The 24,904-nt window shown below is 35.3% G+C and overlaps 1 protein-coding gene across 1 annotated transcript; it reads left to right on the top strand.

Annotated features, from left to right (window-relative positions):
- The first annotated feature begins 1,945 nt into the window (after nucleotides 1–1,945).
- LOC129942287 (CDGSH iron-sulfur domain-containing protein 2 homolog) lies at nucleotides 1,946–15,517 on the top strand. The gene is made up of 3 exons (XM_056051155.1): nucleotides 1,946–2,177; nucleotides 14,793–15,007; nucleotides 15,085–15,517. The coding sequence occupies exons 1-3, from the start codon at nucleotides 2,084–2,086 to the stop codon at nucleotides 15,169–15,171; spliced, it is 396 nt and encodes a 131-aa protein (XP_055907130.1). The 5' UTR covers nucleotides 1,946–2,083; the 3' UTR covers nucleotides 15,172–15,517.
- Nucleotides 15,518–24,904: the final 9,387 nt, after the last annotated feature.

Below are 24,904 nucleotides of genomic sequence, written 5' to 3'. Positions count from 1 at the left end.
TGATGACATCCTAACAACAGTGTACCATCCAACGGGGTCAAATATATTAATGGTTTTTGAACATCGTTCAATATGCATGCACGGAATTACACTCCATCATAGAGTGCACTAAAGGCAACAACGTTACAATCTCATCTATTTTTTTCAATATTTCTCACAAATGTTTCAGAAACGTTGAATGTAGCAATAAAAAAAAACCTTGACAAACTTGAATTTTCACACCATTTTTAACAAGGAAACACATCTTCGTGTTTGAACATCGTGAATGTTGAGCTAGAGTTCTAACTGATTTTTCTGGTTTTCGGTACCCAGAAAGTTGTATGCAAATAATGCATAGCCTCTTCATCAAATGAGCTTTATTTTAAGAAAAGTGGGATCAAATCAAATCAAATGGGATGGCGCAACAGTCCGTTGTGAACCAGGGCCTAGTGACTTACAACTCGCAACCATTCCTGTGTGCGAGTACTATTGTCAGGAATGGAAGGGACCTACAATTTAAGGCCGAATCTGAACGGCTAATTTTGAGAAAGCACTTTTTCATGACAAGAATTACTCTTGAAGGATTTGTCAATTCCTCTCAAGAGGCAGTACTCGCGAATTTTTTTTTTGACTGGCATACCCAGTCCAAAATCGTAAAAATGTATTTACGTTCTTGTGTCTCTAAGGCGACGAAATGAAGACTCACACTATCGGTTACAGGAGCCATTTACTTGCTAGATATAGACAGCTAGTAGCCAACTTGGCCTTCGTGTCATCTTTTTTTTAACTCTCGTAGCCCTTCTGTAGGTTAAGCAGAAATATGAAGTAACTTTTAAACTTGAATATGAATAGACTAGAAATCAATATATAGTATGTCAATTGATGCATATAATAATACTTCGCAAACAATAAACAAGTTTAGTTTTATTGACTTCGAAATTTGAATACTTCACAATTTTCTCTGTAAGTAAGTTTTAAGTCTTTAAATGGTTTGGCCGATGGCCGTCTAATGGACTGACATTTACATTTTAATTTTATGATTCCCTCTATGGTTTTCTCTTCATAAATTCTCTAAAGCATATCTTGCGGAATTCTTTCAGAATCGGACAAACTCTCAAAAAATGGAGTCTTCACGATCTCTTCTATTTCATAGATCACACAATTTGAGGAGTTTACCTCTGACTTTAAAGATTGTACTGATTTTGCGTTTGTTTTGATCCGCTAAGAAGTAAATCTTTTTTAAAAAAAGTGGTTAACTTTAGTGTAGTAAGTTCTATATAACGATGATTTCGCTTTCTCTGTTGCCGATTTTCATAAACAAATCATTAAATTTCCTTCGCAATTTCATACCACTTACCTACGCATGTTCCTCTAGAATAATGTGACTTAGCACAAGCCTCGGAGTACCTGGAACTTTTCCGCTGGATCGAACGACCACTTGTGATCCGAGTTTTAGTTGCGGTTTCTCGAAAAACTTTGTATTTATCATTAGGTGAAACGTCATTTCTCAAATAATAGATTTTCTAAGCGGAGGTGTCTATCGAGATTCAGGTTAGAGGTAATCAATACACCCAGATACTTGTACTCCTTAACTATTTCTAAGACTTTTTCATGAAAAGTCCATTTTTTCATTCTAGAGTATCTTCCTCCACCGATTCTAAATATCATTGTTTTAGACTTTGATAAAAATGTATATATACATACAAAAAGTTTATATTGAAATATGAACTGGACAATCTATCAGATTCCCTTTTTAAATATCGAACCAATATTTTTAGTAAAAATGTGCATGGAACTTAAGAAGAGAATCCAACATCAAAAACACACCTAACATTGTTCTTCCATAAATCGCTTGCGACCTCTATACTTCAGAACTTATAAAAAGATCATATGCAACCACCATTTCAACAACGATGCACCACAAAACAGAATGTCAAAATAAGAACATCCAAAAAATAAAACAGGCAAACCACCAATTTATAAAACCGAACCGAAAACAGTCATTAAAAAAGAGTTGTCTACTCTACTTTAGTAAAAAAAAAAGTAATAGAAAGAATTAAATAATCCAAGTCAGTCCAAGTTGATTGTTACAAACCTCACGAAAATGGTTCTCGCAAGTTTGGTCAAAGAAACAATTCCCAACTATTTGTCGAATCTGCCAATTCCCGACACAATTGGAGGATGGTTTAAACTCAGTAGTAAGTACCTAGTCCATAAATCAACCCAAAGAAAAAAGAAACTTGTTTTCTTTTTGTCATTCTGCTGCTGGGCAAACAGAAAAGGCCCTGCCTGAGGCAGGCGGCAAAGCAAGACCACGAGAGGCAACAGGACAGCAATCCGTTAGTCCATCGACCCCACGTTATGAGTTGGCTGAGATTTAATATAAAATTACCCAATCCAAATTATTTAAGCAAGAAGGTTTTTTTATTAAATTAACTCAGTCTTCGAATTTCACAACGTTTCTTTGCCTTCATTGGTTATGTTCTTATTTAACTCAATCCATTTCTAACCCTCCAGTTTTTCTTTGCCTTGTATTTATGTGAGAAGGAGAACTGAAAAGTAAACTTGCAATTGCCTATTATGCAACATGAACACCTCATTTTAAAACACTTGATCTAGTCCAGACATCGCATATATTTTATACAGAATGGTCTTGGTACTAGGTACATATAGTCTACCCCATGAGATTATGAAATTTATTTTAATAAAGTTTAGGCATTTGCTTTCACTAATGCTTTAAATTCATTGAAGGTTATTAAAGGAGAAGGTGAAATATTATTCGAGAATAAATGTTATACCTATAGCTGACTAGCTACTTAGCGAGTCTTAAGAAAACTGTTGACTCATGGCGAATTTATGTTTTAAATTCCTTTTTTAGCAATTACATGTTTTTAAGATTCCTATTATTAGGTTATAATTAAATATCGAATTAAGAGGGAAATGTTATTTCAAATCAATCATAAAAGTAAAAGAATGGTCGATAGATGATAAGTTATGTATGTATGTACTTTTTTTGATGTTTATTTAAATTAATAAACAAATCTAACCATCGCCTGGCTATTAAAAATAGGATTTTATCTCTACTACTATTCACTTGCATATCTGTGAGTTCTTTAATTTTGCGTTACATAAACTACTCAAAACAAAATAAGGCCCACAAAGTTTTTTGGCTTTCGTCTGAAAAAAAATTAATGTTTAAATTTTTGTTTTTGGTTATTTATGTTTCAGCTAAGTATTTTATAATACTGTACACACTTTTAACACGGACAAAAACTGAAAAAAAAAATTTCACCTCCAAAATTTTACGACTTAAATATGATTTCATCTCCAAAATAATTTTGTGCAGCGAAGAATAATATTTTTTACATCTGATAAAATTTTGAGAAAAATCGAATGACAGTTTTTTTTTATAAAAAATACAAATCTAAAAAAAACATTACTAAAAGTTGTTAAAAATTAAATATCGATTCAAATATCTTTTCAAAAACTTTAAATTTAGGCTTCAAACTTATTTTATTTTATAAGAAATATTGTTTTCAACATTCTGAAAAAAGTTGAGAAAAATCGAATTGACAGTTTTTTTACAAAAAATAAAAACCTAAAAAAAAAATGTATAAAAGTTGGTAAAAATTGATTTTCGACTCAAATATCTTTTCAAAACTTTGAGATATTAGCTTTAATTTACTTTTATCTTTCAAAAAATATTGTTGTCAACATTCAGTAAAATTTTGAAAAAAAATCGAATTGACAGTTTTTGTACAAAAAATTAAAAACCGAAAAAAAATTAACAAAAGTTGGTCAAAATTGATTTTCGATTCAAATATCTTTTCAAAAAATTTAGGCTTCAAACTAATTTTATCTTATAAGAAATATTGTTTTCAACATTTGATAAAATTTTGAAAAAATCGAATTGACAGTTTTTTTTTATAAAAAAATTAAAATCTAAAAAAAACATTACTCAAAGTTGGTAAAAATTGAATATCGATTCAAATATCTTTTCAAAAACTTGAAATTTAGGCTTCAAACTAATTTCATCTTATAAGAAATATTGTTTTCAACATTTGATAAAATTTTGAAAAAATCGAATTGACAGTTTTTTTTTATAAAAAAATTAAAATCTAAAAAAAACATTACTCAAAGTTGGTAAAAATTGAATATCGATTCAAATATCTTTTCAAAAACTTGAAATTTAGGCTTCAAACTAATTTCATCTTATAAGAAATATTGTTTTCAACATTTGATAAAATTTTGAAAAAATCTAATTGACAGTTTTTTTTACAAAAAATAAAACTCTAAAAAAAAAACAATACTAAAACTTTGTAAAAATTTACTTTTGACTCAAATAGCTTTTCAAAAATTAAAAATAGTTGTTTCAAACTTATTTTATTTCACAGAAAATATTGTTTTCGATATTCAGTAATTTTTATATAAAAATCCAACAGTCTGTTTTTTCATACAAAATAAAATCTACAAAAAATGGTACGCAAATTTGGTAAACATTGATACGAGTACATAAAGACAAACTTTTAAGCAAGACAAATCGACAGATGGGATGGGACGTTATCAGTGTGGGTCGCATCCCAGCCCCTTTTTTTTATGATTTCTGGTTTATTTCTTTTGCTTAGTAGCAAGTAGATCCTATTTGCACTGTATAAGCCTATCTGGAACGCTATCAATCAGATGCCTTACATTTTGTTCGGGTATAAGCTCCCAACAGGCTTTTAACTCGCTTATGAGCTCCTGGGCAGTGTTGACACTATGGTGGCTTTCTTTAATGCTTCTTTTTAACTGGTTCTATCAATGCTCGGTCGGATTGAGGTATGGGCTCTTTGTTGCCCATGTTAAAAGTGTAGTATTGGCGTCAGAAAGAGCTGCTTGCGTGTTACGGGTCATATGTGGGCTTGTATTGTCTTGAATAACAACAAACCCATCGCCAACTCTTTGTAAAGATGGGATCACAATAGGTCATATTACCAATTTAATGTAACTGGCAGCGGTAACGGTGCTATCATCCAGGATAATCAGCTCTGTTTTGCTTAGCAAACTTATTCCCGCCCATAAGATAATACTGAAGCTCTCAAATCGGTCACTTTCGTGAATGCACGGGTTGCTATAACATTCACCTGCCCTTTGATTTTGCATTCGTCTGTAAAGAGTAGACATTTCCAGTTGTCCAAGGTTCAATTTAATTTCGCACCGGCGCCGTACCTTGAACGCGCTGCACGCGATTGCGAATGGTGTGATCACTGACTTGAGTGCCAGTCGAATGCCGCAGTTGAGTTTGTAAAGCCCGGGCGGTTAGGGTACGCTTCCGACCGGCAGTTATTCGAATGTACTGGTCTTCTTGCTGAGTTGTGGCCGGAATTCTTCCTGATCCTAGTCTCTTTGCTACACTCACGGTTTCCTGGACGCGTTCCTATACGTTTCGGATAGCTCACCGTGGCACAACAATTCGATTTACAATAGCCCTTTAAGACGCACCTTGCTCCATCATATTTACCGCTCTAATTGTGTTTTCAGTATCCAAATGGCGTCTAAAACCGGGGGTTTTAATTACGTTTAATCACGACTGAGAAAACATATGCAATAATTTTTGCAGTGAATGTTTTTCGAGCGATCGGTTTTTTTTTGCCTATTGGTAAAATTGTTATTCAAAGCATCGAAACTTTCCAATAAAATGCTCGGTTTCGACAATTTTCACCAATTAAGTATTTTTTAGAGTAAATACAAAATAAATTTTAGGTGGGCCCTATTTTGTTTTGAGTAGTTTAATTAATTATATATAATCAAGCTTTGAATATTCCTTTTATTACAGATTGTATATTTCTTCTGAGCAAATTATATTTAGCGACAAATAAACAAGGGCTCAGATTCAAATCCCAGCCATTGCTTGATAATGACAATGAGTAAAATAATAGGCAATTATGATTTTGGGTGTTATCATACTTAACCCAAATACCTTATGAAATTTGTCTTAATTATTATGAATACAGTCAGTCTCAATCGTATTTGTACAGAACAGCGAAATTACTATAAAAATGAACTATAGTTATTTGGTTTTGGTAATATAAGTTTTAGATGCATTTTTATATTAGGAAAGTCATTTTCTTAACATTTGCGTACCAAAAATTCAATCTTGACCATTAACGAAAAAGTACTGACCAAATAAGAGTATTAAGTTAAAAAAACAACACTCACTCATATTCGTACAGCAGGCATTCTTTTATGAATAACTGTGTTTATAGGCAGTTGTATTTTTCACTTTAAAAAAAACTTAACTCAGAAGCATTATCAATACGTTTAGTGAGTTGTGTGCACGGTTTTGTTTATAAATTTTGAAAAATGGGAAGAAAATCTAAAGTAACAAGTCTTTAGCTACGAAATTTGATAATAACCCACCATAAAAAGGGAACATCATTTATATCATCATCGTTTATAAAAGAAGTAAACCGAATTCAAAACAGGCCAAGGAACCAGAATCGAAAAATTTTAAGCAATGCTGATGAAAAATATATAATTCGCGAAATAAAGAAAGATTCTAAGTTAAGTGCACCAAAGTTGGTTGAAGTTGTTAATTGTGACCTCAACAAGCAAGTGAGTCCTGAAATCGTTTCACGAGTAATAAGAAAAAGTGGCTACAATAAAAGGGTTGCTAGGAAAAAGCCCTGGATATCAGAACTGAACCGAAAGAAGCGATAAGCTTTCGCGAAAAAGTATAAAAACGAAACCGTTGAGTTTTGGAAACAGGTAATTTTTACGGATGAGAGTAAATTAAACGTGTTTGGATCGAATGGCCGTCAGAGAGTTTGAACAAAAACCAAGTACAAAGCTTGATCCAAAGAATTCCAAAGAATTTAGTACCTATAGTGAAACACGGTGGAGGTTCCGTGATGGTGTGGGGGTGTTTTCCGGCAGCAGGACTGGGTAACCTTGAAATTATTAATGATATAATGAATCAGGATGTGTATTAAAATCCTGAAAAAAAATCTTATGGAAAGTGTCATTCGACTCGACAACTTTTTATTCTACTATGACAATAATCCCCAACACAATGCCTTGAAAGCACGTACCTGGTGTTAATACAACTGCCCAAAAGTAATGCAAACACAACCACAATCACCAGACATAAATTCCATAGAGAATATGTGGGATCACTTGGACAAATGAATGAGAAAACTACAAATTACTAACAAAAGTGAGCTGGAACAAAAACTAAATCAAGAATGGCATGCAATCGAGGCGAAATACACCCAAAAGTCATAAAGAGCAAAGGATATGCCATAAGTTATTAAAAACATGCATCTTATTGTATTTTTTTTTAAATAACTATTAAATGAAGAGTTGTACGAATACGAATGTGTTGCTTGTATTCGAATAAATTGTGTTTTTGTTATTACCATACAAAAAAAATGTTTGTTATGTTTTTTAAGAAGCTATATGTTAACTAAACCAATTAAATTTAATTTTTTAATTCAAGTTACTTATTGCACTTTTTGGACTACAATTTATTTAAAAAGGCGAGGTGTACGAATATGACTGAGACTGACAGTATATTGAACTAAAATGATCTGAGATGTTGTTTGTAAATCTCCTACAAAATTTTTGATAACATCATCTATAATATAAAGTTTCTCTTATGTTAACATACACAAAATATTCCCAAGATTAAATGTAGTATCGCCCAGAAATTCAAAAACCAAATAAGAAATTAAATACAAAATTGTGTGACTGTTAATAGAGGGGAAGAGTAAGGTAACTAAGGCTCCTGACATTGATAGTGGTATTTAGTAGAGGGGTCAAAAGCATGCGTTTTTTCCGGTGGGAATGTGGGTCTATTTTGCCTGGTTTAGAGGCTCCGAGAAAAAGAACTCTCGCCAAGAAATATTCTCCCAAAGTAAAAATGAAGTAACTTCCCACATTCGAAAATTACTTTATTTTTTTACAAAAGTGAAAAAGAGAGGAAAATGTTAGGTTCTTGAATTTATAAAAATAGATGCATTTAAGTTCATAATTTCTGTAAACAAATTACAAATTAAGGTAAGCAAATAAGTTGTGAAGAAACTGCGGCATTCACAAATAACACGTTTCAGAATCTCTTTTCTCTTCAAATCTGAAGAGATTCAAACGTAGATAATAGATATAAAACGTTCATTAAGTTTTCCAAAAAGCCATTAGTTAAACAAAAGGATCACTTTTGCTGTTTTTGGGACATTTATATTATTGAAATTCGTGTTTAAATCTCAGATTTAGAGTATCCAAAGCAAATTCACTTCAAAAAGTAGATTTTTTAAAGATTTTAAAAGTTTTTTTATTCAACTGGAAAACAATTTTGAAGGAAATAAAATGCACTACTGGGTCGCTAGAACTTGTAAATGTCTTCCAAATATTTATTATATTTTAACATAAGTTTTTCGGGGGCGGGTCGAAATGCTGTGTTTTAAAATACTGTATGGTCAAAATTCTGTATGATACGGTACGATACTGTATGGTCATAATACTGTATGGTTAATATTCTGTATTTCAAAATACTGTACATTTAAAATACTGTGTCTCAAAATGCTGTATTGTCAAAATACTGTATCTCATAATACTTTATAATACTGGAAGTTTTGACAGATCAACTACTTTGGTGCAATTGCATAAACAATTGGATGAATTTGTGCTGCTTTATTAGAAAAAGGCTAAATATCATTTTAACCTTTTAACTTTCCAAATTTGGGGATATATTTCATATTTTTTATGGGGGTTATTTTTTGGGAGTTATTTCATTAAGCGTCGTTTAAGGCATTGGGGAAATTGACACAAAAAAATATATTAAAATAGTACATCGGGTAGTAGGTTCTTTAATCTTAAACCCCCAATTTCTGATTGAAACAAAAAACTAAAAATGTTAGCTTAGACACAGTTTTTTGGAATGTTTTTATAAATACCCAAACAAATTTACAAAAATTTAGTTAATCTAACTCATTGAAATGTAACTTATTTGAATAAGTAAATACAATTAAAATTTCTCTTTTTTATTTTTTGCAAAAATCATATGTAAAAAGGATTAAGGTCCTCTGGAACCACTGCTTATATAATATAACCTATACAAAAATTTGCGACAAAAAACACTTAAATTTAAACTATGGCCACATATCGTCCCGAACCAATAACTGGCCGGAATAATAACGATTGGATACTAAACATAAGCTTATTTTGTATACTTTAGTCAATCTTCTATACCAACAAATTCATTATTAATTTAAATAAAACATGAGAGCGCAATAAGTTTATCATTGCATGTTTTAATATACGGCCACTCTAAAAGACTTAAAAGCACGCTTTCAACATATCGTTGATATTGTCAATTTTCTGATTTTTTCTGTTGACGTACATATCTGTCAAACTCTGAATTGCCAAATTTTACCAAACGGTAAAATGCGTGCGAACTAAATTAGACATTTTAATTTGATATAAATATATTGTATCCAAATTTTAATATAAAAAATAATTGTAAAAGCGTCACTATTTTATTATGTACTATTAATAGCCATTGTTGAAAGTTTCTACATTTTGGAGTCTATTCAGTCCATTGAAAATGGCCAATCCTAGAATTCCAGTTTAATACTTTTGCAATAATTGTTTGCTGCAATAGCAATCTTTCCTGCAAAATAAGGCAAAAACTCAATTTTTTGGTTGTGTTGTACTTACATAATGTACGTTTATTCCATTTGTGAGAAATAAAAAATAAATAAATTAGGTGGCGCAACAATCCATAAAGTTCTAAGGCCTAGTGACTCTCAAGCATTCTTTTGTGCTTTTGTTGGGAATTTGTGGGAAATAGACAAACAAAAAGGCACAATAGTTCTTATTCAAACATAATTTTTAATTCACTTAGGATCCTAACTAGCGAATTACTTGAATTGGTACTAAATTGACTGATTAACTCAAGGCCTACAAATCATATTTATAGTTGCTGTAAATTAAAGTTAGCAGCATACTTAGAGCTCAAATTATCATCTCTTTTTAAATGAGGTAAATTGTAATTTTAAATAAATACGATCGAGATATAAAGTTGTCAAACTGACTTCGTGTTAATTATTCACTTCCCTAATATAATAAAGTTTTCAAAAAATATTAAAATACAATTTTTACTTTTAATCCAAAAAGATGCACCAAATATTATTTCCACCGAATAATCACCACCTCAACATCACCAAATTCAGAGTTCATACATCAAAAATGGTCTAGAACATTAATTCAAAACTCATAAACATTTAATATGGATTTTATTTAAAAACCCAACAAAAAAAATCAGATAGTCTGGACTATATCAGAAATTTAAAAAGCATTTTCAAATTTTAATAGCATCATTTTTATTTTTGATTTTGCAATAAAAAAAATTTTATAGCCAAAAAGTATCCCAAGCAAACACTAGACTATAGACTTATCAGCTTAAGTTTATCATGCTCTATGTTTTTCTCTTATCTATGAAAAAGGTCACTGAACCTTTTTAAATTTAATGATGGAAAATTATTAATAGTGTTTTATACGAAATAAATAAAAAAATTGCAGTTTATAATAATTAGATACTGCACATAAGAATATTAAATAAACAACATATGAGACGAACAAACGTGTTTATATGAAATAGAACAAGTCTTATCGTGACTATTGATCATTTTAAATATTTTTAAGAAATTTTAAAAGTCCATTTTTAGGTTCTCTAACTCAAGTACAGAGGAAAAAATGTTAAAAGCGTCTTTGTAGTTTCGAGATATACATTTTCTATTTTCATAATCATGTAGTTCTTAACGGTAAAAAACTGAAATTAAATGTCAAAAAACTTAAACAAACATAAATATTCAGCGTGTCCTAGAATGAATGTACTAAACTAAATACAGTGAAAGGTCAGGTCAAAAACGAACTGGGGCCTTACTATGTAACTCGATTCTACAATGAAATTGCTCGAATTCGAAAAATTGGTACTATGTATCTATTTGACTCCTTACGAACCAACGAGAATCGAATAGTTCTAGTAGTGCCAACAATATTCTTATGAACTTTCGATTAAACGAAGAACTACGTGGATAGAGTAGATAGCCCAAACCTGGATAGAGTTTCAACTTCTCAGGAATTTGATGCTCTGTCTGACTCCATACAAAGAATTGTCTCCCTGTATCCTCACACTGAAATCGTTATTACGGGCGATTTCAATGTTCACAATTCTTCGTGGCTTCGCCATTCGGGCCAGACAACGCCCGAAGGAATGTGTGCTGAGATTTTTGCTGAGTTTAACCATCTTACTCAGCTTGTCAATGAGCCTACTCGAATATCAGACGTTAATGGCCGAGCAGAAAATACCCTTGACTTGTTTCTCACTTCTGATCCTGATAAGTACACAATCAGTGTATTGACGCCTCTAGGCACATCGGACCATAGTGTTATATCTGCTAATTTCTCGTGTCAAACAAATCCAGTTAAAGAAAGAGCTCCAAAGAGAACCGTTTGGCAGTACGAGAAAGCCAACTGGGACGGTCTCAATAATTTTTTCAGGATCTTTAACTGGTCGCTATGCTTCCTCGGTAGCGACGTAGACTCCAGTGCAGATATGATATCTAGTATGATTCATTTGGGAATGGAAACGTTTATCCCGAATAGGGTTTAAAGTATTAAACCCAAGGTTAAATCATGGTTCGATTCGAGCTGCAAAGAGGTTACCAAGGAGAAAGAGGTGAGCTTCCGGTGTTTTAAAGCCAACCCAACTGAGGAAAACCGGAAAAAGTTTAAGCAAGCCAGGAAGGCCTGCAACGCCTATATTCGAAGGACCAAATTTTTACATGACCAAAAATTACGGCGAAAAAAACTGCAATGTCCCAAAGGCAGTAAGAATTTTTGGTCATTTGTAAAAAACATGAGGAATTCTTCCTCCTCCTCGGTTCCTACGCTTGTTGTCAATGACACTCCTTTAGTTAGCTCTATTGATAAAGCCAACTTATTTGCAAGGCAGTTCGCCGAAAATTCCACCTTACCAGATAGTGTCATGACTCCTCCAGTTCTTGAACGCGTAAATGATTCTATGGGACCAATCTTTTTTCGTACTCGAACTGTGGCGAGAGTTCTTAAAGATCTCAACATTCATAAATCCGCTGGCCCAGATGGTATCCCCGCTATTATTCTGAAGAGGTGTTCTTCCACGCTAGCAAAACCACTGCGTAAGCTTTTCCATCTATCCTATTCTTCTGGGCTCGTTCCGAGTAGTTGGAAAACTGCATTTGTTCAGCCAATTCCTAAAAAAGGCGAATCTTCTTCTCCCACAAATTACCGACCGCCGATAGCACTAACGTCCCTTCTTTCTAAGGTCATGGAAACGCTGATTAATTATCAGCTTAAGAAATATCTTGAGGAAGGGAAGCTTCTTAATGACCGGCAATACGGCTTTCGTAGCAATAGGCCCACTGGTGATCTCATGGTTCATCTCACCGAACAGTGGAACAGATCTTTACATCGTTTTGGAGAAAGTAAGATTATTGCACTTGATATTTCAAAGGCATTTGATAAAGTTTGGCATCTTGCTCTCTTATCGAAAATGCGTGCTTTCGGTATCGACGAATCTCTTCTTCGTTGGATTAGAAATTTTCTTTCGAACCGTTCAATACAAGTTGTTTTGGACGGATTCAAGTCTGAAACTCATAAAATAAACTTCCTCATTTTTATAAATGATCTCCTGTCTGCTACTTCTAATCCAATACATTGTTTCGCTGACGATAGCACTCTTAGCTTTCCATATTCGTTTCCAGACTCACAACCCTCCTCTTCGGATGTGGGACTGCAACGGCAAAATATGATTAGCTCATTAAATTCAGACCTACACAGCATTGTACAATGGGGAATAAAAAATCGTGTGGAATTTAATGCTTCGAAAACGCAATGCTGTCTTGCATCGTTAAAGCGAGATAAACCGTCTTTGCCACTATCTATGAGTGGCACTTGCATCAACGAAACAGAAAATCTTGACATCCTCGGAATGTGCATCAGCAACCACCTTTTGTGGAGCGATCACATACGCGATGTTGCCAAAAATGCCGCAAGATGTCTAGGTTTTTTGAGACGTTGCAAGAAATTTTTTTCTCCGTCTGATCATCCGTCTACAATCTACAAAACCTATATACGTCCGAAACTTGAATATAACTCTCATCTCTGGGCTGGTGCTCCAGTAACTTATTTAAGCCTCTTGGACAGTATTCAAAAAAGAGCTTTTAAAATCATTGGTGACATTAACATCATCAACTCGTTTACATCACTCGAACATCGACGCAAGGTTTCTTGCCTCACCTTTTTTACCGTTATTTTAACGGACTATGCTCTAGTGAAATAGCCAGTTGCATTCCTCCCCTTAAACAATTTAACCGTAATACCCGCGCTTCTAGGAATGCCCATTAGTTTACCCTTGAGCCCAACTTCGGACGTACTATGAAGTACAGAGATTCTTTTTTTAGCCGTACTACGCAAATGTGGAACGCCTTGCCACAACTGTTTTTGAGTAGTGTAAGCCTCTGTTTCTTTTTAAAACTTTTAAATTAGAATTTAAACGTTATACAAATCCTCAGTAAGACATTATTGTCAAAAAAAGCAAAACCAAAATTTACTCAATTCCTTCTTTCTCTATGGACTTTAACTCATATATTTTGGGAAGTTTAGCTATATAGATACCAGAAATTAAAATTTAACAATACATGTTATTGAATACGCGAGTCTAAAGGTCTTATTCTAAAAATAGGCTTAAACTATTAAGAAAGGTTTCATATAAATTGAAAATTAATTACACATTACAAAAGTGATTAAGGAGCTGAGTATTTTAACTTTTGTATGTTGAGTATTAAAATTGTTCTGGAGTTGCTTCAAAGCGTTTAGGACGTTTGGGAAGGACCGGACCTTAAACGTTGTAGCCACCGACCTATAGTGGCACGCACGCTTCATTTAACTCTATCTAAAGTATTTAAACATTTCTGTGGAAAGTCTTCTAGACACGTTCTCATATTCTGACCACAAAAAATAATCTTAAGGATTAAAATAAGGAGTCCCCGAGATCTAATCTTAAGCTTCTCTAAGACCTGCGATGTTAACCCTAAGGCACTTTTTATGTTGTTGCTATGTTTGTTGCACCAAAATCTTCTAGTCGAATCCATCTATCTTCATTGAAAAGGGTATCTCTTAAACCCTTAACCAAAACTTTTACCACTTTTCAAAGTTCGTTCCAAAATAGGCGAGTTGGGACACTTTGGAGTGAGACTTCCAATCGCACCTTTACAGGAGCGTTGTAATTGTTACGTTACCCTTAGAACAACAGTTTTAGTTTTATATAATTATGTCGCATAAATTGTATCGTTTTCTTTGTTAAAAACTCCTTTAACAGTTAAAATGGTTTTCATTGGAAAATAAGAACTATTTTATGTCTATTTCCCACTTGCCACTTTAAAAGCCTTTTGACTGCTTTCACAATAACTTTTTAGAGTCGAGGTATTAGCAAATTACCTGTAGAGCATCAACAGCCCTTTATGTGTAGATGCTCCCTATCCAACATTGGAATGGATCGGGTGAATATATCCAATTCCCTGGACATTAATGTTTTCTTCCGAAGGGTTTTTAGTGGTATTCTTTACCTTTGTTAGCATTAGTTGCGTCCATGGTAATTGAAATTGATGTTTTGAGCAACAAGGCCTTGAAGTTTTGTAACAGATTTTATGGCACCATTAAGTGCTGCTCTTTATAATGTTATGGTTTTGTCTATTGTTTCACATTTTTAACTTTTATTTTAAACTTTCTTTCAGTCAAAGATTGGATCTGCTTAGTGCCTCCAACAGCTCTGGTTGCTGGCATTGGATATATGTCTTATTTGGCGTTTTGTCCAGAAGCCATCAAAAAACGTTCATCCGGCATCATTAATCCATCAATCAAGAAACATGAAGCCAAAGTGGTTGAAATGATCGATGTTGAAGATATTGCCGATAAGGCTGCATTCTGTCGTTGTTGGAAATCAAAGAATGTAAGTTTTTTTTTTTCAAAAAACATAATTTATCTACAAAATTATGTTAATTTATTTATTTTGCTTTTTTATTACAGTGGCCATATTGTGATGGTAGCCACGGTGACCACAACAAAACTACTGGAGATAATGTTGGACCTGTTGTTATCAAGAGGGGAAAGTAAAAATCTTTATTACATAAGTTTAAAGTTATCTTGTTTTGCTCGGTGCAAATGGCTTGGGCTATGAATTCTTTTATAGTTCATAGATATTACGAATTACTTAATTCAAAAGCATTTTATTTAAATTAATTTTCTGTTAAACAATTCAAAAAAATCCAAACAAATCATATACATAAATAGTTATGGAGCTCTCTTAGAACAAAACAATATGGAAAGTGATATTTCAAGGGCTTCGATTGGTTAAGGTACATTTGTTTTTCTTTTCTGTTATTGGCATGATAGTACTACATACAAATATGAAAAAAGTGAATACAATAAATATAAATAAATTGGTTACAAACAAATCAAAGTTTGTTTAATATAATTTTGTTAAGTGCTGCTGATTTATTTACTTATCAGAACTTAATAGACGTTTGAATCATTTTGAAGTTTTGGAAGAAGTATGAGTAGGAAGGTAGAGAAGTTTTAAAATAGCCAAAAAGAAAACTAACCAAATCAAACGTTTATACTCACAAACAGGTAAGTTCGTAAAGAAACTTTGGTTCCTGTAGATAATTTTGTAATGTGCATTCAAATATAAATCTAGTGTAGGCCTTCACACAGTTATAGACCATTGGGAGTTAGACTCCGCTTGAATAAGCACAAACATTTTTTAAGTTATGTTGTCTATTATTTGAATGCCTTTTGCGGTGATTAATGATTTGATAATTCTTAATAGTGACTTATGGTGTTGAGAGCATTTTCGCCAACAAATAGACACATTGAAACTGGAAATAAAAGCATACGGAATAAAAATAAAGATAAGTTCCTTACATTTACCTATAAACAACATGGAATGGGAGTTTCGACTAAATGCGTTAACTTATTAGAAGTTAATACGCAGTCTGCAATGTGGACCTGAAATTAATTTTCAATATATTTTGATATACTGTTTGGAGTCAAGTAAGAATGCTTACTACCGTCGTTGCTTTTGGGGCTGCCTTTAAGTTATTTACACGAATCTTTACAAGGAGGACACTATCTGGACTAACTTAACATAAGGCCGTATTATCACTCGCGAGTCGAAAATTCGCCTTAAGTCGAATGTTTTGGCGAATTAACAGTTTGGTGGTATTATGTTGATATTAATTATTTTACCATTTTATTTGTTATACTTTGAATTTTGAAACAAAACAAATTAGTTACTTCTGAATATTTTTAGTCATATGAAAACTTTTCTTATTTCATTATAAAATATTTTATCGAACTGGAAACTTGAATTTGAATTTTTGTATCATAACTACAAACGGCGTTTTTCTGTTAAATAAATTTTTCTTAAATAAATGTACTCTGATTAAATAAATTCATCAGGATCGTATCTGTACCCTGAAGCTTACAGCGCACAGGACGCCGCTGATATACATGTATATAAACTACTTACGCTACTAACAATACCTACGTTACCAGGGTTTATATTAGCTAAGCACTTTAAAGCTAACATCTATACCGTAGGCTCCCGATACCTTTCCCTCTACCAATACCTCGTTATATAGGACTCGAATATATAAACTTTTAAACCATTCAACCTACATTACGGAAGTATTCGAACTGAGCAAAATTACTTGAATTTGTTTACTTACTTACTTACTTAAGGTGGCGCTACAGTCCTGTGTGAACTAGGGCCTCACCCAACAAACTTCTCCATCTAGCTCGGTCCCTAGCTAGATGTCTCCAGTTTCGCGCTCCAAGTTGGGTGAGGTCACCTTCCACTTGTGCGCGCCACCTGATCCGCGGCCTTCCTCTACTGCGCTGTCCTGTGGGTGCGGATTCGAAGACTTTCCGGGCCGGAGCATTGGTTTCCATGCGCTCTACGTGACCCAGCCATCTTAATCGTTGGACTTTTACTCTTCTTGCTAAGTCTACGTCGCTGTACAGCCCGTACAGTTCGTCGTTCCATCTTCTCCTCCACTCCCCTTCGATGCATACGGGACCGTAGATCACACGAAGAACTTTTCTCTCGAAGCGACCCAAGGTGCTTTCATCCGCTTTTGTCATGGTCCATGCTTCTGCACCGTATAGCAGGACGGGGATGATAAGGGTCTTATATAGCAACACTTTGGTCCCTCGAGAGAGGACATTACTACTCAATTGCTTTCTTAGTCCAAAGAAACAGCGGTTAGCAAGAGTTATTCTGCGTTTGATCTCAGCGCTGGTGTTGTTTTCTGCGTTTACAGCGGAGCCTAGGTAGACGAAGTCCTTGACTACCTCAAAGGTACGTCTGTCGATTGTGACGTTTTGTCCAAAACGTCGGTGTTGTATGTCCTTTCTAGACGACAGCATGTACTTTGTTTTGCCCTCATTAACCGTTAAACCCATTTTTGCCGCCTCTGCCTCAATACTCACAAAAGCCCCATTGACATCACGCTGAGTTCTTCCGATTATGTCAATGTCATCAGCATATGCCAGTAATTGGACAGACTTTTGAAAGATAGTGCCTCTAGTGTTGACGTGTGAGCTCTGCACTATTCTTTCAAGCACGATGTTAAAAAAATCGCATGACAGCGCATCACCTTGTCTAAAACCTTTTTTGACATCAAAAGGTTCTGTTAAGTTGTTTCCAACCTTTATGGAGCAGCGTGAATTCTCCATGGTCATCCTGCACAAACGGACGAGTTTGGCAGGGATGCCAAAACTAGACATGGCTCTATACAGCTCGTCCCTGTAGATGCTGTCATATGCGGCCTTGAAATCGATGAAAAGATGGTGGGTGTCGATTTGGTGCTCTTGAGTTTTTTCCAGGATCTGCCGTAATGTGAATATTTGATCAACTGTGGACTTTCCTGGTCTAAAACCACACTGATAAGGACCTATCAGGTTGTTGACGATGGGCTTTAGACGTTCACATATTATGGCAGAGAAGATTTTATAGGCGATGTTAAGTAGACTTATTCCTCTATAGTTGGTGCAGTTTAGAGGGTCTCCTTTTTTCAGGATCGGGCAAACAATACTGAGGTTCCATTCATCGGGCATGTTTTCTTCCGACCATATCTTACAGATAAGATGGTGCATGCTCCTAACCAACTTATCTCCAGCTGCTTTAAAGAGCTCGGCATTCAAGCCATCTGCTCCAGCGGCTTTATTAGACTTCAACTTAGATATGGCAATCTTTACTTCGTCTAAGTCGGGAGGACGGGATTGTTGGCTTTCGTCGTCTATATCGAATGGGTCATCCTGCCTGACAGCGGGATTCAGTTCTTCGTCGCCGTTATACAGTCTGCAGAAGTGGTCCTTCCATATCCTCAGCATTGACTGCGGTTCCACTATGATGTTTCCACTTTCGTCTTTGCAGCCTTCGGTTCTAGGTTTATGTACCTGTGAATTTCGTTTCACCTGTTCATAAAACTTTCGAACCTCATTCCTGCTTTTATACCTCTCAACATCTTCGACCGCACGCTTCTCATGCCCTCTCTTTTTCCTTCTGAAAAGTCGGCGTTCTTCTCGCCTCTTCTGCTCATAGAGCTCACGAGCAGCTCTCGTCCTTTTATGCAGCGCCGCTTTGCGTGCCTGTTGTTTGGCTGCATTTGCCTGCCGACATTCCTCATCAAACCAGGGGTTCCTTGTTGGTGGCTGTTTGAAACCCAGCACATCAGAGGCGGCTTCTCTGATTGCATCTTGGCAATGTTGCCACTGGTTTTCGATACCTTGTGTTGGCGGCAGAGAACTTCGAGAGAGGTTACTTGTCACTCGGTCGGAAAAGGATTTGGCGATCTCTGGCGATTGTAGCCGTTCGACGTTGTATCTTCTCCCAGCACCTCCCTGTTTTGCCTTGGGTCTGGAAATCCGAAGTGCTACCCTGGCTACAACGAGGTAGTGGTCCGAGTCGATGTTAGCTCCTCGGAAAGTTCGTACATCCATAATGCTGGAAGCGTGTCTGGCGTCGATCGCAATATGGTCAATCTGGTTGACGGTAGATTGATCTGGAGAAGTCCAAGTTCCTTTGTGGATGTTGAGGTGTGGAAAACGCGTACTGGCTACCATGACGTTTCGCCCCGCAGCAAAATCTATGAGCCTGAATCCATTATCGGAAGTGTTGTCGTGCAGGCTGTTTTTCCCGATTATTCCACCAAAGATGTCTTCCCTTTCTAGCTTGGCATTAAAATCGCCCAGGACTATTTTAATATCGTAGCTAGGGCACTGCTCATATGTTTTGTCTAAGAGCTCGAAGAACATATCTTTGGTGTTGTCGTCTTTCTCTTCTGTGGGGGCGTGCGCGCATATCAGGCTAATGTTGCCGAATTTAGCCTTGATGCGTATGGTCATGAGGCGCTCATTGATGCACCTATAGCTCAAGACTTCTTGCCTAAGTCTGGCTCCAATGACGAATCCGCATCCAAATAAGCGCTGTTGGTTTTCGTGGTAGCAGTCACCATAGTAAATATCGCAGTTTTTCATCCTCTTTTTGCCCGGCCCATCCCATCGTATTTCCTGGATGGCGGTGATATCTGCTTTATATCGTTCTAGGGCCTCCGCTAATTCTTCGGCCGCACGTGGTCTGTTAAGGGACCTAACATTCCACGTGCATATCCGAAGTTCGTTGTCCTTTATTCGTTTGCGTTGGTTGTCAACAGTAAATCCGTCCGTATCCGAGGCTTGTTGGTGCTTCGCAACTTTGAAAGCTTTTACGTGGCCAGGAAGTCACCCCGACGCACAACCTCCAACCTGGAGGGCCAGATCCTAAGTATAACTCCAAGGATGGGGAGCCGGATAAAACCGCTCCTTACAGGCCTGGGCTCCGAATAAGTCGAAGAAGCCCTATAAGGTGTTCACTAAGTAGTTCATCCTTACTGGAACTGTAGACGCCACCGTTGATTCCATCTCGGGAATTCCTCCGCTGCCGTCTGGATAAGGAGAGGTGCCTTAGTGGAAACACCTCTCCCCACCTCTCTCGTTTGCTGCCCCCAACAACTTTCCACTGGGGTTGGAACCCAATCTCCAGTTGAGGTACTAGGAATTTGTTTAAGGCAAGGAATAAGTTTGGATAGAATAAAACTTGATTATGTACTGCATGTAACTTGAGGGAAGAAGAGAACATTAATTGCTTCTTAGGCAGATGTCTAGGCTAAGAGTCTTTGTGAGAACCAGCTTAACATATAGATGAAGGCATCTGTACTTAATAAAGAGAACAGCTAGGGTTTTGATGACCTAAGCAATTGCATCACTGTAACGTAACCTTACCATACCCAAATAAACTAGTAAGAGAATTTAACCAATAAAAGTTTTCTTAAAAAAAGCATCATACAACTAAATTGAATTTTGTTGAAACTACCTGAAATTTAACTACTCGACGAACGACTCTTTACATTGTAAGTTTTGTAGTTTGAGCATATATAATATTTAAATTCAAAATTAAAAACTTGTAAATTTTCCAACTACTACTTCGAATAGTTGGTACTGGCGTCTTAATTAATAATGAGTTCATATATTCGGTCCAGCATAGAATCGTAAAGCATCTTCAGGTAGATCAGCAAAACTACCTTCTATGTCAATTTATTAGGTGCATTACGGGGTACTACCTTATCAAACTGACGACCAACCCATTCCCATATATTTTGAAAAAAGTACATTTATGTACAGTTAGTGTCATTAATATTCGGTTTTTATCATGCAATTTCTTTTTTCATATTTTCCACTTATAAACATTATTATAAATCTTAGTATTTGTTTATTTTATTTATGAATGAATATATTCTTTACAATTGATCAACAATTATCCGCCATTTACCATCCTCCGCTAAGATTATTAGATGTAAACGCATAAAGGCTGAATGTAAACGCTCCATTAATATTCGGTTTTTTGTTTCTCTGCTTGTTTTGACATTTCTTAATACTAACGGTCTGTTTTTTTTTTTAATGTAAAATTAAACCAAACTAGTCTGTAGGTTTTCTGCGTACATTTGTAAAGTAATTAGAAATCAAACATTATAGAATTATTTAATAAATAAAACATGGGTCGTAAAGGACAAAATTCGAGTCTTGAAACAAGAAAACTTGTGATTATTTAACACGAAAAAGGTGAAACTTACAAGAAAATTGCAGAGTTATTAAATATGAATCCAAACACTGTCGGGGATATAGTCCGGAGATACAAAAATGAAGGTAGAATCAAGCCAAAGAAGCAGTTGGGCCAACCAAAAGAAGAATGGCTTATAGTACGATAGATCAAAGCTAATCCTCGTTTACGTGCCCCAAAAATAGTTGAAGTCAGAATTTAATGCAAAAAGCAAATATCTGCATCAACCATTCGTCGTACCATCAAAGTATATGGCTACAGTGGTCGTGTTGCCCGAAAGAAGCCCTTCATTAATATGAGCAATAGGAAAATTCGAGTCAACTTCGCGAAGGAGCATAAAAACAAGGATGCAAGTTGGTGGGACGACGTTATTTTTGCCGACGAGAGTAAGTTTAATCTCTTTGGTTCAGGTTGAAGGTTATGGTTTGGCGGAAACCTAACGAAGAGCTAAAGGGCAAAAATTTAAAACCAACTGTCAAACATGGCGACGGGCACGTCATGGTTTGGGGTTGCATATCTGCAAAAGGCATGCGGAATCTTGTTTTCATCGATGGCATTATGAAAAAAACCAATATTTGAGAATTTTGAGAGAAAATTTTAGACAAAGTGCTGAGAGAATGGGTGATTTGCGCAGTTTCAAGTTTTACCAGGACAACGATCCGAAACATAAGGCTCATGTTGTTAGAGAGTGGCTACTCTATAACTGTCCAAAAGTTATCCAAACGCCTGCGCAATCCCCAGACTTAAACCCCATTGAAAATTTGTAGGATGAATTGGATCGTAGAGTTCGTGAAAATCCCGTTACTGTGAGACGACATCGTGATTATTCCGTTTGCAACCTAAGTGTCAAACATAGATCTCATTCCTTTTAAACCAAAATTTTAAACTATCTTCCTCTTTTACATCTATTCCTTCATTCTTACATTCCCAAAACTATGTCTGCCATCATTCCTAAAACTATGTCTGCCATCATTCCCAAAACTATGTCTGCCTCTGCCTTCATTCCCAATTAGTATCTGATAGAATAAAGTTCATTTTTAATACACAAAAGACAATTCTTTATCTTTTCATTAATTCATTTGTGAATAATAAGATTACAGTTACTTCAATAGGTGGACTTAAAATTCGACAACAAGAAGAATGGAGCAAGATTAGTGTTGAACATCTTTCCAAAATTATAAAAAACATGCCTCAAAGACTTCAAGGAGTCATATCCAATCAAGGTTATCTTATACAAAATATTAAATCATTTCTTAAAAAATGAATTTCTTAACGATGCATTTGTGTTTTTAGAAAAAACCGAATATTAATGAACTATGTTTTTTTAAAGTTTTGTTCCTTTTCTATTTTCTCTTTGTTTAGCTTTTAGTTTGGTATAACCAAAAATTATACCATTTAATAATAAATTCTTTTTTTACAAGCAAGAAATAGTTGTATACATATATTTTGTTTTTAAACACCAAGTCGAAGTAAAACAAAAAATTAACAAAAAACCGAATATTAATGGCAGTCACTGTATGTAAATATATTGACGCAATTCCATATTACGGTGGCTTATCCATTTTTAGACACTTCAGATGAAAATAATCAGCCCTATAGTTATTTCTTGGGAAAATATTTTCCTTCTCGGGAACACGTTCCTACTAAAGGCGAATTCCCACGAAATGTTTTCCTTTGGGAAAAAAATAATCAAATTATTTATATATTCGAAGTATTTGACAAATGCTTGAAATAAAATTCACAACAAAATTCAAATTAGTTTGAGTGTTTCAATAAATTAATACATAATTATTATACGGAATAAGCAGAGAATAATAAGACGAAGTTTAAGGGATCATTCAAACCCCTTAGAGCTGCCATAACAACTGTAAGTAGAAATATTTTACGAAATAATTATTATTAATATGCTATTGTTCAAACATTTATTAGATTTCCATTTCAAGGTTCTGCTTTTTGGTTTCGTCGCAGGTATTTTTCTGGTGGTCTTGAAGTTTGTCAATGGATCTGAAATTTTTTAAATTATTGTTATTGTAATGTTTTTGAACTTGTAGTTGTAGTTTTATTTTCGATTCCTAACTGTTTCTGTTCAACGTTTAGTTTTTGCTGGGTGAATAAGTTATTATTTATTTGTATTAGACTATTTTGACCAAATGATGTGTCCTTTAAAACTTCTGCAGGTTGATTGCCTGTTGATGAAAATGATCAATTTTGTTTCTTTTGCCCGCGTTCTTATCTTCTTTTGTTTTTCTTGTATAAAGTCTTATTTCTTGAGCAAGATTACAGTCCTGTGTGAACTAGAGCCTCCCCCAACAAACTTCTCCATCTAGTCGGTCCCTAGCTAGATGTCTCCAGTTTCGCGTTCTAAGTTGGGTGAGGTCACTTTGCACTTGTGCGCGCCACCTGATCCGCGGTCTTCCGCTACTGCGCTATCCTGTGGGCGTGGATTCAAAGACTTCCCGGAGCATTTGTTTCCATGCGCTCTACGTAGCCCAGCCATCTTAGTCATTGGACTTTTACCCTTCTGGCTAAATCTATGTCGCTGTACAGCCCGTACAGCTCGTCGTTCCATTTTCTCCTTCACTCCCCTTCTATGCACATAGGACCGTAGATCAAACGAAGAACTTTTCTCTCGAAACGAATCAAGGTGTTTTCAACCGCTTTTGTCATAGTCGATGCACCGCATAGCAGGACAGGGATGATGAGGGCTATAGCGACACTTAGCCCAAAGAAACAGCGGTTAGCAAGAGTTATTCTTCGTTTGATCTCAGCGCTGGTGTTGTTTTCTGCGTTTACAGCGGAGCCTAGGTAGACGAAGTCCTTGACTACCTCAAAGTTACATCTGTCGATGGGGACGTTTTGACCAAGACGTCGGTGTTGTATGTCCTTTCTTGACGACAGCATGTAGGTACTTTGTTTTGTCGTCATTAACCGTTAAACCGAATCTGCCTAAATACTCAAAAAAGCACCACACTCTGAGTTCTTCCGATTATGTCAATGTCATCAGCGCATGCTAGTAATTGGACAGACTTTTGAAAGATAGTGCCTCTAGTGTTGGCGCGTGAGCTGTGCACTATTCTTTCAAATACGATGCTAAAAAAATCGCATGATAGCGCATCACCCTGTCTAAAACATTTTTTGACATCGAAAGATTCTGATAAGTTGTTTCCAACCTTTACGGAGCAGCGTGGATTCTCCATGGTCATCGTGCACTAACGGACGAGTTTGACAGGGATGCTAAAACTAGAAATGGCTCTATACAACTCGTTCCTGTAGATGCTGTCATATGCAGCCTTGAAATCGATGAAAAGATGATGGGTGTCGATTCGGTGTTCTTGGGTTTGTCCAGGATCTGCCGTAAAGTGAATATTTGATCGACTGTGGACCCTCCTGATCTAAAACCACACTCATAAAAACCTATCAGGTTGTTGATGATGAGCTTTAGACGTTCACATATCACAGCAGAGAAGATTTTGTAAGCGATGTTGAGTAGACTGATTCATCTATACCTAGTTGGTGCAGATTAGGGGGTCTCCTGTGGCCAGATTATACCACATTTAAATTTCGTTCAATTTGGTCAGCTTCAACTCACCTTGTTTACCTTCATTCTCTTAATAAGTTAGAGGTTTCGATCAACTTACCTTTCTTTAGTTTGTTAAAATATTTAATTTTACTTGAAACACTTCAACT

Source organism: Eupeodes corollae, chromosome 1 (genome assembly GCF_945859685.1).
Source record: "Eupeodes corollae chromosome 1, idEupCoro1.1, whole genome shotgun sequence".
Lineage (NCBI taxonomy): Eukaryota > Metazoa > Arthropoda > Insecta > Diptera > Syrphidae > Eupeodes > Eupeodes corollae.
Note: the sequence above shows the minus strand (reverse complement) of the source record. Positions and strands in the feature narration are given on the sequence as shown.